This window comes from Talaromyces rugulosus, chromosome VI (assembly GCF_013368755.1).
Source record: "Talaromyces rugulosus chromosome VI, complete sequence".
Classification (NCBI taxonomy): Eukaryota; Fungi; Ascomycota; class Eurotiomycetes; order Eurotiales; family Trichocomaceae; genus Talaromyces; species Talaromyces rugulosus.
Genome location: NC_049566.1, coordinates 253132 through 266376, shown reverse-complemented (window position 1 = coordinate 266376; position 13245 = coordinate 253132). Strand labels below are relative to the sequence as shown.

The 13245-nt window shown below is 46.3% G+C and overlaps 3 protein-coding genes across 3 annotated transcripts; 1 reads left to right on the top strand and 2 right to left on the bottom strand.

Annotated features, from left to right (window-relative positions):
* Positions 1-258: 258 nt before the first annotated feature.
* On the bottom strand, positions 259-3415 carry TRUGW13939_10428 (uncharacterized protein; the record flags this gene model as incomplete). Its single annotated transcript, XM_035493540.1, has 6 exons — positions 259-1439; positions 1498-1644; positions 1703-2173; positions 2238-2362; positions 2420-3335; positions 3391-3415. 6 exons carry the CDS (start codon positions 3413-3415, stop codon positions 259-261), a joined length of 2865 nt encoding a protein of 954 aa, XP_035349433.1.
* Positions 3416-4022: 607 nt separating this feature from the next.
* TRUGW13939_10427 (uncharacterized protein) lies at positions 4023-7040 on the top strand (the record flags this gene model as incomplete). Its single annotated transcript, XM_035493539.1, has 5 exons — positions 4023-4118; positions 4188-4627; positions 4683-6296; positions 6730-6823; positions 6894-7040. The coding sequence occupies 5 exons, from the start codon at positions 4023-4025 to the stop codon at positions 7038-7040; spliced, it is 2391 nt and encodes a 796-aa protein (XP_035349432.1).
* Positions 7041-8941: 1901 nt separating this feature from the next.
* Positions 8942-9742, bottom strand: TRUGW13939_10426 (uncharacterized protein; the record flags this gene model as incomplete). The annotated part of the gene is made up of 1 exon (XM_035493538.1): positions 8942-9742. One exon carries the CDS (start codon positions 9740-9742, stop codon positions 8942-8944), a length of 801 nt encoding a protein of 266 aa, XP_035349431.1.
* Positions 9743-13245: the final 3503 nt, after the last annotated feature.

Here is a 13245-nt window from a genome sequence, read left to right as displayed (position 1 = left end):
GGGGAGGAAGAGACGCTTTGCACACCACATGCATTATTATTATTATAAAGCGACTGGCTGCATGTGCCTCCTGCCCCTGAACTCGGCCTGGCAGATGGCAGACTTCCCCAGTCGAATATTGGGACATATGATTATCGTCCGGCGAGCTACGAACAATATATGATGCCATCGATCACCTTTATATTGAATTCTAGTATTAACTATGTCTACAACGCCAATTCGTCACACATAACAGTCTGTTGAACACGGAGCAGCACTTCAGCCGATGCTATCTACTCTGCCATAAAAATTCCGATCACCGTGGAAAAACCTAGAGTCGTTGTCGTACACATGTACATGGGAGACATGATCTAGCAACTCCTTGGCATACGCCACTGCCACGGCAGCCGCATAGCCTTGCCATTGCTTGTTTTTGTGCGTATCAGAGTAATCGCAGATGCCACGGATGACGACGCAGGGAAACGTATTCAAATGCATCAGCCCGGCAGCCTCCATCTCGAAACATAGAGCACCGTACTTTTGGCGTAGAGCATCCCGTGTTCTAGCATCTTTCATTACCTGATTTCCCGACGCAATAGTACCATAATGTATCCTTGTTCGTCCTTGTCGAGGAGGACGCTGGACAACATTTCCCGGGTCACAGCTCGCGCATGTCGGTTGGTCTGCCACATGATCATAATCAGACAAGAAGAGCTGGTCGTTATTCGCCCCCGGATAGCGAAATTCCGGTCGTTGTTGAAAAACCTCCAGGCGGTTGGTGATAGGGTCGCTCTCATTGCTATGTAGCGCTTCTAGCAAAGAGGTCGCGGTGAGCAGCCTCGCTGGCGGCGGAGGCAACGAGCCTGTTCGTTCAAAGCCCCCTACTGTTGTCTTTCCAAAGTCGTACTGGACCACGCCGCCATCGTGAGGACCCGGCTTACTGACAACCACGTCGCCCAGACGAATGTCGTGGTTATCACCTGGTACTCCTCCGCCTATACCTACCATCAAACGAATATTAATGTTAGGAAAAGTAAATGCCATTTGTGTTGCGACTACCGCGGCGCTATTATTCCCAATATACCCAGCTGGCAAACAGGCGAGGACGATGTTGTGATTTGCCATTCGCCCAAGTACATAGGCATTGTTGTCTTGGGGATGTTGTTGTGATAGCCTGTCATGTAATTCGTCTAACATCAAAATAGCCGCTTTCATCTCTATCGGTAGAGCTGCGATCCATCCAACAGTATAGTCTTGATACGTAGTGCGCCGAGGAATCGACGTTATGCCCGAGATAGAGCCAGGCGACGAACTGAAATCGGGCCTCCTAGGATAGTCGTCCTCGTTGAGAATGGGAGTGAAGCTCTTTTGACAGAGAGGTGGTGTATTAGTCGGCTTGGGAAATGGAGATGGCGGATCACTTTGGAGTTGACCAAGGGTAGAGCAAAAAGTTTCTATGTCTATATTAGAAGGTTTAGTATTCTGTCATTTCTGAAAACAGAGTGTAAGCTACCAGACCTTTTGGGTTTGTGAATTTGATGAGCAAAAAAGCCATAGTTGCCGCAAGTGACTGGGTCTTCTCTGTCTGTTTAACGGTGGCATTCGTCATGTCGGTCCGGACAGACGCAACAGAGCTTGCACCACTGAGTCTCCTGGTACTATTACCTATTGGTCAATGTCAGCACAAGCATATCTCAAAGACTAATGGCATCGGCTGGCCCACTGTGATCCATAGAGAAACGCCATGGCGTCGACGCTGACTCTTGCACAAAATCAACCTGGACCGTCCGACTGTCCTTTTGCCGCTTTGCCAAGTTAACTATAAGCATAGAAAGAGGGAATTCCACGTAGGTTTGGTCGACAGCAGCCGCATTTCTCAAAAAAGATAGACTACAAGCCTGTGTGTGCCGATCCCTCCACATCTTAAGGTGCTGATAAGACACTTGCTTGCCATTAGCCGAGTTGATGTGGCTCACGCAAAAGGTATGCAGCAAGTCCTTGTCTCGCACTATCTCCTGGAATTGACAGATTGTGTCGGGCTCGTTGAACTTGTAGTATATATAGGCGTCACCACTAGCCATCTTCTCAAACCGAGTTTTGACTTCCACATGCAACATCTCGGAGAAATAAACCTCGGATGTGCTTCCAATTTGGGGATGATCTGTAGTGGGATGTCGTTTCAATTTTGAGGGGACTAGGTCAATAATGTTGTTAGAACAACCCCACGAAAGTACTACAAGGAAGAGCGGGGATCTCACGGTCGTGGACTATGAAAATGTCGCCATCCACACTTGTGCAATGGATAATCCGCTTCCTGTCGACAAGCTTGGCTTCTATCTTGGCCAAGGAGTATCGGAAATGTCGTGATGCCAGTGAAAACGATCTGAATTGCGGTTAGTTGACAATATTATAGTTGATTAAAAGGATGGATTTGGAATACAAAATGCCATCGCCAAGGACTTGGTTGCGATTCTGCTGTTTGGCTAATCCGTCTGGGTCATCTTGCAGTGTATTTGATCGAGATCGAACGGTTGAAGGTTGCCGAAAAATGCTTTGCCTTGAGGCAGATAGTAAGAAACGCCTCTGTTGCTGGGCTCTCTCTAGTAGAGCCTCGTCTGACAGGGTATTCAAATCTAGAGGATGATGTGAGGTCCGGCTTGCAGCCCTGCCCGGCAAGGATGGTTGATGATTGAGCATCAGCCGGCGAACCTGGCTCTGCACTTCATTTTCCAGCCCTTGAAAGTCCATTGCAGACGACACGGTGTGCTTCGATTCCAGCGCCGGCCTACGTTTGCGGCGATAAATCAAACGCTGGATTTTTTCCCACAGCTCCAAATCATGTTTATCGGTCGAATGGTCGACTTCGACAAAAGCCGGCTGTGTTATTTCGTCAATCGTATCGGAATCGCCAATAAAAAATGTTTCTCTGTACACCCAAATATACAAATGCAATTGCTTTAGCATCTTGGTCAACTCAACAAACGCACATAATTCCACGAGGACGAAGACATACGCAAGAAGAACAATATTTGTAGTACTGAGTAGAGCGATCTGCATCATTATCTGCCGCTCGAGTTTGTTCGCGCTGTCGGCCGAACAGGTCCAGGGTTTCCCAGCTTTGGCGGGCTGGAAGGACTGTACAAACATCTCACAGTTCCGGAGCGTCTTCTCGAAGCCATCGTAGCCCTCAAAGGGCTTGTTCGTTTGCTGTAGCGAGAGGCGCAACCCGTCGAACGTCTTGCAAAGCGTCTTCATCGAACTAGCCAGGTCGTCGAGCTGCCCTGACGCGCTGGAAAACGCGGCACGCAACTCGGCCAGTTTCTGGCTGGCATGATTCAAGTTAACGACAGCAAGGGCTAGTTGACGTTGATTGCCATTAGACTTGATCAGAAACGAGACGGGAGTACTGACTCGGGTTGCTCTTTGCCTCGTGCATTATCATTATATATGTCTTATTCAAAAGCGACAACGTCGTTTCACCCACCGATTCCAAGGTCGCACGCAACAAGTCAAGGGATTAATACGATATGGAGCATCCCACTCCGATCCATCCATGATGCGCACTGTCACGGACTCCACGGCGAGGCTGGAAGTTGCCCCAGCGAAGCTATCGCGGGCCTTAGTGCGCTTAGCTGCAGCGCCTCCCTGCTAGATTGCACAATCACAGCGCGTGCCTGGGCCACGTTCTGGCGATCGTGCAGCAGACTGGCTGGGGTCAGAAAACGTGGCAGTGCCGGGCATCGCGGAGAGCGCGTCGTGGTGTTCTGAGAAGAAATAGTACATATTTATTCTCCGGGACGCATTCATTGATTGATGTCGGCAACTGGTGGCGCCCAAAAAATAGCTGGGCGTTCGCTTGACAAACCCCTTTTTGGCTTTAAGCCTCAGTGCAACTGCTGTGCTCAGCCTTGGCCAGGTCATGATTTCTCAGAATACTTAATATTAATACGGGCCGCTAGTTATGCTCCTCATCGGTAAGCAGTCACCACGGGGTGGTTTGCCTGCTAAGCCAGCGTCTCCCCCCGTGTACATGTGATACAGCTATGGCTAGTGAAAGGAACAATGCGCTCGTCGGATTTGTGAATGCCTTCCAGAAATATGTTTGGATTGACCCGACTGTGGTCATCCGACCTGAAGCAGTTCGTTTAGTCCATGTCTTCGGTCTTCTGCTACTCTTCTAGTGAAGATGGCTAATCCTCTACTCACAGACAAACATCAAAAACCAAAAGGCTGTGACGGGATTGATCGACAGTCATGGCTTCGACTGGCGCGTGTGGCTTGTCGCGTCTTCAGGCTTCTTCACGGATTCCTATAATCTCTTCGCGGTCAACGTGATCCTACCGTCTCTAGGCTACGTGTATTGGCCCGATAACAACGACAATGTCCAGGAGCTGCGCATCAACGCGTTGACTCTATCCGGTTCCGTCGTTGGGATGATACTATTTGGTATCTTGGCCGATACATATGGTCGACGGAAACTGTATGGGATAGAACTGATCATCGTTATCTTCGGCACACTGGGCACTGTGCAGGCGTCCAGCGGATCGCAAGACTCCATGTCGGTGGCTGGCTGGCTGATGTTCTGGCGCTTTTTCATGGGCATAGGCATTGGAGCGGAATACCCGCTGAGTGCTGTTATCACTGCCGAGTGAACGCCCATCTCTCCCCTCGTTGACGGTGCCTTTCACTAACAAAATATTTAGGTTTGCCCCAAAGCATGCGAGAGCACGGATGATGGCTGCCGTCTTCCTAATGCAAGCCCTGGGACAACTGGCCGCGGCTCTAGTTGGCCTGGTTGTCCTCCTATCACTAGGATCGAAGAACAACCTTGAAAACCTCTCCGCCAGTGACCATACAGCTCAGAGTGTTAGATGTGTAGACAGCATCTGGCGTATAGTTATCGGCACAGGAGCGGTCCCGGCCTTGATAGCCATCATCTTTCGCGTAACCATTCCGGAGTCCCCCCGATATACGTTGGATGTGGATAGGGATGGGCAACGAGCACTGGAAGACACAAAGGACTACTACGGCGCTGGCCATGCGGATGGTTACGGTGCATATATTTCGGCAGTGGAATTAAGAGATTATCCCGGACACAGCAACGGCTCACATCAGCAATATGGCATCACAGCTGGGCTTGATATTGACGGCGACTTCGATGAAAGACAACCCCCTTCTCCTAGGCGTCAAGAAGATACCGGGAGAAGAGGGTTTCACGAGGCGGAACAGGCAGAGGAGGAAGAGGAAGAGGAAGACTCTGATTCTGAACAAGAAGACGATGTAGAGGACGAGGATGAGGACAGTCAAAGCATTGAATATAGGCCCACGCTTTTCAGTTCCACTGATTTATACGACTATTTTAAGACCCAGGAAAACTGGCATTTCTTGGCCGGAACTACTACCTGTTGGTTCTTCCTCGACGTTGCTTTTTACGGCCTGGGAATCAGCAACCCTCGACGCATTGCCCAGATATGGCTATCAAAAGCACCTGAATACGATTTTTCAAACTCAACTCTGGTAGATTGGCAGACTACAGACCCTACAAAAAGCATATACGATGTCCTCAAGTCTGATGGTATTCAATACATCATTACCGTGTCAATCGGGTCTGTCGTTGGTAGCTTTGTCCTGATCAAACTAATTGACTATGTACAGCGTAAGGCTTTATTGATGTGGAGTTTTATCATATTAGCAGTGCTATTCGCTGTCATCGGTGGAAGCCTGTTCGCGGTAGAGTATACGGATATGCATGCTGTGACGATTACGCTTTACGTTCTCAGTCAACTGGTATTTAACATCGGCCCAAATGCCTTAACCTTTATTGTGAGTGTATTTTACTTCTTCATGATCCCCCAACGACTCACAAAGAATAAGGTATCAGCAGAAATTTTTCAAACCCGCTATCGCGCTACATGCCATGGAATCTCCAGTGCAGGGGGCAAACTTGGCTCCATTGTCGTGCAGGTTCTCATGTCCTCTTTTATGACATCCCCAGAGTCTAAATACATGTCCTCTGCCCTTTTTGCCTTTTGTGGCTGCATGTTCTTGGGTGCCTTCTGCTGTTGGATCTGGCTGCCGGACACGCAGGAGCCCAGAAACAGCAGCAAAACTGCACTCTCCATCCGTGAAAATGGAAACCAAGACGCGGTGTTAGGCGAAAATGAGAGCCAAGCTGCTGTGAACGAAGGGAATGACGGTTTCGGGAATAGGCCATTTCTTAGTTCTTATAGGATTCCCAACAAGTCGCTGGAAGAAGCGTCTGAGGGATGGCTAGAGACCATCGCACACGGCCAACAACTCGGGTTCAGGATAAAGATGTACGAACTGTGGAAACAGCTAGCTAGATTTTTGCGATAGGTATCTAAGCATTATTCACAAACAGGTTGCGCGTCTTTTACTACTCAGATACATTCCAATGTTTATAGTACTAGTAGAGAGCAGCCGAAAGCGGGTCGGACGTTGTGTCCGACGACGATCTCTACCAAAGCCGATCAAAACTTAATGCAAGGGGGTTTAGCTTCTGGCTGGCTGCACACGATATTAGCTTGTCACACCAGGAAAAAAAGGTCCAGACCACTACAAATGACGTCAGCCGTGGTGATCGAGGATTAAAAGGTCGACGATGGTGCAGCCCAGCCATTGTACAGCTCTACCTTTGGAATACAGGGGGAAAATTGAGACAAAACCAACAAAAAATAAAAAAAACAAAAACAAAAAAAGAACGGATGAATTCATTTTTCTGATGGATAGAAATCGTTTAATCGCAGGCTCCGTGCCACGCGAGACAGCATCAAAACATACACCATACGTACAGCCCGTGCAACCCGTGCAACAACAAAATCACGTAAGTAGCCATGCACGTATCACTCAATTTTAAACCAGATCTTGGCTAACTTGGAGTCTCACTGGTTCAGTCTGAACGCCATGATTTTCAAAGACATGCCGAATCCAAGAACAACAATCATGCGGTGTCCAGCAGACCAGCCCCGGAACTGGAATTATACCACAAGCAGCTGGCAAATTATTATCTGAAGATTATTTCTAACACTGCTTCCATTTGACGATACTGCGTATTTTATACATGTTACACATCACCTCGTACATATTGTCTTGTGTGGAATGCTGAATACTTCGCATTTGAACCCGGAGATCACAGCAACGCGAAGGGTTGTTTCATAATTTCAAGACTGGAGGGATACAGCCATCGATTCTGTTCGTTCTTTGATACTATATTAGCACGGAGTTGAAAGGAGTAGACCGGAGTTCGGGAAAAGGAGTTCAGATCCGTATTTTGTATTAGGGCCTTTTTTTTTTTGTAATAATTGGAAAAAACAACCGATTCTGAATTGCATGATAAGCTTACATGATGAAGATAGCGACTAAAAGATGCATGGTAAATGCACACTAACGATACTACTCTCGTTTAATAAACCGATTGATCGATCACCATTCACGACGGCCAAAGTGGGCATTATAGAATGACTAATATAAAAGAAAATAAATGGACAATCATATGATACTAAGGACTAATCAGGTGATCGTTTACAAACAAACCTGTTTTTCTCGCTTCGTCAGTTGGTTTCGCTAGCCGACTGCTTCGATCGAATCGACGCAGGAGGAGTAATTTTCCTACACATAGCTAGTTGTTCGTGCAACGATAAGTCTACTCAAAAAGGAGCTCAAAGCAAGAACTGAGCAGTTAATATCGCGACATTCTGTTGTATTAGAAATCGACTAGCACTCCAATAAAGAATGATTCGATAGCCGACTTTTATGATGCCGATTTCAAAATTATTTGAGTTCCGGCCGGGGTTTTCAGTAGTGTACGAGGCGCTATAAATATAATATAATATCCTTGTTATTAATATGTCTCTCATTAATTTCATTGTGCAATAGTGCATGAGGTACATACAAAACAATGGCATCGCGCAGCTCGCCCGCTACGCCGGCATCAAGCCTTCTGTCAGCAATCACCGAATATCATATCCACATAGAATGGTTGTGCGACCGGCTACACACTCGGTCCATCGATGCCCTGACAAGAGATGCATATAAAAAACGCTTTCTCCAGGTCATGGAAAGACACAGTCTGGCAGAAGAACTGGTTCTCTACCCTGCTTGTTCTCAACAGTTGGGAGGAAAGATCAACTCTGAGAATTTGGTTGACCAATGCAAACTTCAATGTCAAAGTGTACCTGATAGTTCAAGATTTATATTGTAGAACAAGAAGATCGCTAATTCAAGCAGGTAACCAGAAAACTGAGAGATTTTGAGAACATCGGCTCAGAGAGTACGGTTCGGTTTACGGCCGCTCTGGATGATATTATCGCTGATTTAATCGTTCACGAACGACTGATGGAAGAACAGCTCCTTCCGATGCTCGAGGATTCTCTTTCGCTAGTTGAAAGCGCTATTTTAAAAGCATCATTTATACGCGTAGCTTTCAGAGGCTCACCGGGGCCTGGCCTTGTGACAAATTAGGGTTATTAGTTTTAAGGGATGTGCCACTTACCAGATGAACTATGAATTAAGTACTGGCTGGATATCATGCAAATAATTTCTGTTCCCTAGATTAGTCAACTAAGGTGAAAAACATTATAATTGGCTGATCTTCTGGAGGGTCCTCAAACCTGGAATAAGTATTAGCCAATAGCATTTACGAGATGACTCCGTCCTTTCGATGGACTATATTTATCACGAATGTAACAATTTATGAGAAAAGACAGAATTAATTTTCAATGCCACGGTATCAATGCCCCGGGATAGAATCAACACATGTGATAATTAAACGATACTATGTAATGTACCTAAGTATGCGATTGTGTTTCCCATGCGTATATGTTCTAAGTCAAAGGACACTGTTCACGATATCTTTTAAATTGCAGACATTTTCCTTTTCACTTAATAGGGTCATGTGTCCCTCCCGTTTCACAGGTGACTCATATATCCACTTTGTCAAAGCCTAAGTGTACTTGACCGTGACAGTATTGCCAGAAGCAGAGGAAGAAGTGAGTACCGTGTTGCTCTGTTCAATATCCATGATGGTAGCACCAGAGGTACCGACCGTGGAGCCACTGTGTGTTGCTTCAGCACCGGTGAACTCAACTGTTCCAAAGTCGGCAAAGGGAACCATGGAGGATCCGGACTCAAAGTCTTCGACGATCCACTCGGCATTGTACTCGCAGAGCTTATTGCTTTCTCCCGAGAAGCTGTGAGAGACAGTCTTTCCAGTGCTGACGTTTTCAACGGTGGCGACACCGGCGGATTTGCTAGAAGCAGTCACAGTGGTTTTGATCGTGTCTCCAACAGAGATGGTGATGCCGCTAAAGTCGTACGCATAATCTGGGTACCACTCGTACCACGCATCAAAGCTTGTTTCACCACTCTGAACGCAGAAGTCGATGCCAGTTTGAAGGATGGCGGTGCCACAGGTGTCACCGTCGAGACCAACCCAAGCAGAGGCACAGTATTGGGTGCTGCTGCTACCGCCAGAGGGAGCCGATGGGGTAGGGACAACAAACTCAGCAGTTACGCTCGTGTAGCCAGTGCCAATGAGGACAGCACCTGCCCAGTTTGAGCTGTACTCTTCCTTTGTAGTGTTGGTGAGAACCAGCTTTTCGTTGGTGCCAACAGCGTAGGGGAAGTTGGAGTGGCGGCCGGAAGTCGCACGTCGAGCCTTGGCTTCCATACGCTTCTCAGTCAAGGGAGCTGCCACAGCAAGCCCAGAAAGAAGAAGGGCAGACGCAGAAGCAGAGAACTTCATTTTGTTTGTGGTGATAAGAAGTGAACAAGGAAAGTGGTGATGATTCAGAAGAGTGATGTTTTTGTTGTTTGTCACCTGGGGACTAACGTCCCTTTTATAGTCGTTCAAAAGCTCTGTCACTCGAAATAATAGCAGAAATCATCTGAGTGGCCACGTCAGAGTCCGCGCCTACTATTGTCCAACCGGGCAGTCCGGTAGCTGTTGGTAGGATAACAGCAGAACCAATGTCACTATCCACCTGCCAGAACGAGAAAATATGATGCGTGTAAGAAGTGACAAGCTCTCTGTGTACCAATCGCAGTCTCGAGACCTTCGTATCTGCTATCCTCGCAAGCCATCGCACATGTACAAGACACGTCGATCGCCTAGCTAGAACCGAAAAACATGGTATAATAGAATAGTATTATTGGCGTGTGCCTCTAGTTGAACAGCGTAGCACATATTATTCGACAACCTGCGGTGCTCTAGCTTATTTAGACACAGTGGGAGGCACTAAGCTTAATATCACCACCCGTTTTATTCTGCAAGTCGTCCACCGGTAGGACTGATAAGATGGGACTTAAAATTGAAGTAAATGACAGGCTTGCGGAAAGCCCAATCATCGATGGTTTTCATGTACTAGTCGACACCGGGGTGTATCCTTTCCCGGGTATCGTAACATTATTCTCGTCATCTCTGTCTTCGATAATGTTTCGCTTATGAGCGTATGGTAAGTTGACAGAAATTCCTGGAAAGAAGCGGCAAATAAGTCAAAAATGTCCTAACATAAGAAAATTGTTTAACTGCACACTCAACGGTAGTAGCAGTCACCTCCCAGCTTGGCCTCTACTCTCAGGCAACTTCAACGGGGATGAATATGGTACTTTGGGCAGGTGGTTAACCAGGAGGCGCTTTTAAAGCAAGCCACAGCGCCACGGCACGATCTTGACCGAAGATCAGGGCACTCTGAATAAGGGAACTTCCTATGGACTGTATAGCCATTTCCATGTGCACCATGCCACCTGATAAACGGCGATAACGGATATCAAAAATTGCACTCGCTAATTGAGAACAACAAGACTCGCCAAACTCTTTAGCGTGTCAATAATCACCTGTTCAGTCCACGCGATCCTTACAACATCAGGCGGGGCCATTTGGCACATAGAAAATGCCGAATGCGGGGAAGAAGAGGGGAACGGACCGTCGAGCAGTCCACTAGGTCTTCTCCTCGACCGCCATTTGTTGGAGCGTATAGAATCTAGAGATAATAGTGTTGCATCGGCAGCAGCTTGTCCTCCCCGGCTTGTTTTAGCGCTGCGTAAGTGCCTACTCGCTCAGTTGGCTAGACGCGTCCATGCTCACGAGACGATAAGTATAAATATTTAGGACAGGAATGGTATTTTGCTTTGCCGATCCCATGCGTAGATAGCCAATTCTTCATTTAGTCGAGCAAGGGAGACCGATAACCGTAAGTTAAGCTACTGTGACCGCGATCCGGATCCGTACCCTAAAAGGGTCCTCGATTTACGATGGTACTTGGCTATATTTATTTTTAACCTCGCCCGTGGACTTATGGCGAGAACTAACTTTACACGGTTTAGGAAACTGGGTAAAACCATGCAAAGTCTACTAGTTTTGGGCTTGTCGTAAGAACCTCGTCGGGGCCTTTATTCTCCTTGGTTCGTGATGGCTTGATGTGGACTCCCTTAAGAAACCAGGAGGCAATGCACTACCAACTAGAAGTCTAGACTATGGGATAGTCCAGGTGGTGGAGCGACAGGCTCTAATTTGCCAACAATGAGAACTTCGGATTTTAGCTTACCATGGAAGGAAGAAGTTTTGGGTGCATTAGCGCTGCTACTCTCCCTTTGATTTTTGGAAAGCACTAGCCAGGCATGGTGTTTATGGCCGCTTATAGCGATTTCTGCCCAGGAAGAAATTTCTCCGAAAATATCTCCTATCACTGGTTGATGAGCCGAACAAGGGTGTAAGTTTCGCTTGTATTTGTTTATTCATGTTGTGTCAGAAACGTCTTGTTACCAAATAGGTTCTTCGATGTTACTCACAGCATATCAAATCTATTAACTTCTCCCACCCGCAGCATGCGCAGGGATTATTTGGGAAAGACATGCTACAGGGTCAGAAATAAGGAGTAGATTACGCGGCATCATGTCACGTACCTCGATTAGGACTGCGTTATCTCAAACTAGCGTCTTGGTATCTACTACGGACCAATTTCGTAGAATGTTTGGTTACATTAAAACAATCCATCTTTACCAGTCATCCAATTTTTCCGCCATAGATATTCTTTTTCATTATTTCTAGATAGACGCAGACGCGGCGTTTCTTGATTGGTCATTCTCGGAAGTAACATGTACTTGCTCACCCGAGGCTGCAATAGCATTTCCTTTGTATCTCATAGGAATGGGATCAATAATATATCGATAATGCTTACATCAATGCTAAAAACAATAGGAGCTAATCTATGGATATCCAGACTCGCAACTCTTATATGTACGGTAAGTAGTATGTGGTATTCGAATTTAAACTTGTCTCATGTCGCTAGAAATTACTCTAAAATCTCTAGTGACATCGGATCTAAGTAATTCTAAACACAGATCTAGTTTATACTATACCTTATATTCGTGTATAACCCATCAACTATAAAATTCTCTCGTATTTATTACATATACTTCAACTTGCCAGCGTCAACACGAACAGTGAACTTACAAAGATTTACTCCACTACATTGTCACTTGTCACAGCAATTATTCATGTATAACTAAAGACAACATAAACTCACATACATATTATATTCCGTATTATAAACATAGGTATATAGTTGATGTGCACATTCGACGCCCGTGCAGCGAGATCAACTAATATCAACCAATATGTTATCACCTAGTATAGATATATTTTTACGTCCTAGAAACATACTATTATATGTATGGATTCATTACACACGCTTGGTGCTGGTGATATTTACATATGTGTAGTTTTTTTTTCTCTCTATAAGCCAACTTCAGCAGCAAGGAATGCAAACCCAGGCAATACATATTTTCGAAAGCCGTCATCTTCAGGGCTACTGTAAAGAAAGTCAAACATATGGTCCGCTCCTTCTACGCGAATAATTTCGGGTTTCACCCCAAGAGTTGCGAGCTTCTTGTATGCTATGTCACTGATTCTTGTTGGTGTCACGGTGTCTGCTGTCCCATGGATAAACATGGTGGGTTGAAAGCTTTTTGAGAAGGCCGAGGCGGGGTCAATTCGATTGAAATTGCCGTCTTTGACAACAAGTGCCATATGGTTTCCTGACTTGAAACCGTTTGATAACCATGCATCTCGTGGTGGAAGGTGAAACGTGCCGAATACTGGGATGGCTGTCTAAACCTGGGGCCCAGTGTATATTCTCTCTGTGAGTGACTTAGGATAGTGCGGAGCATTGAAAAACAGAGAATATTGAGAAGGCGAGTGCTAACATGGATCGTTATAGTAATTTCCATAGTAGAAATGAAGGTTCG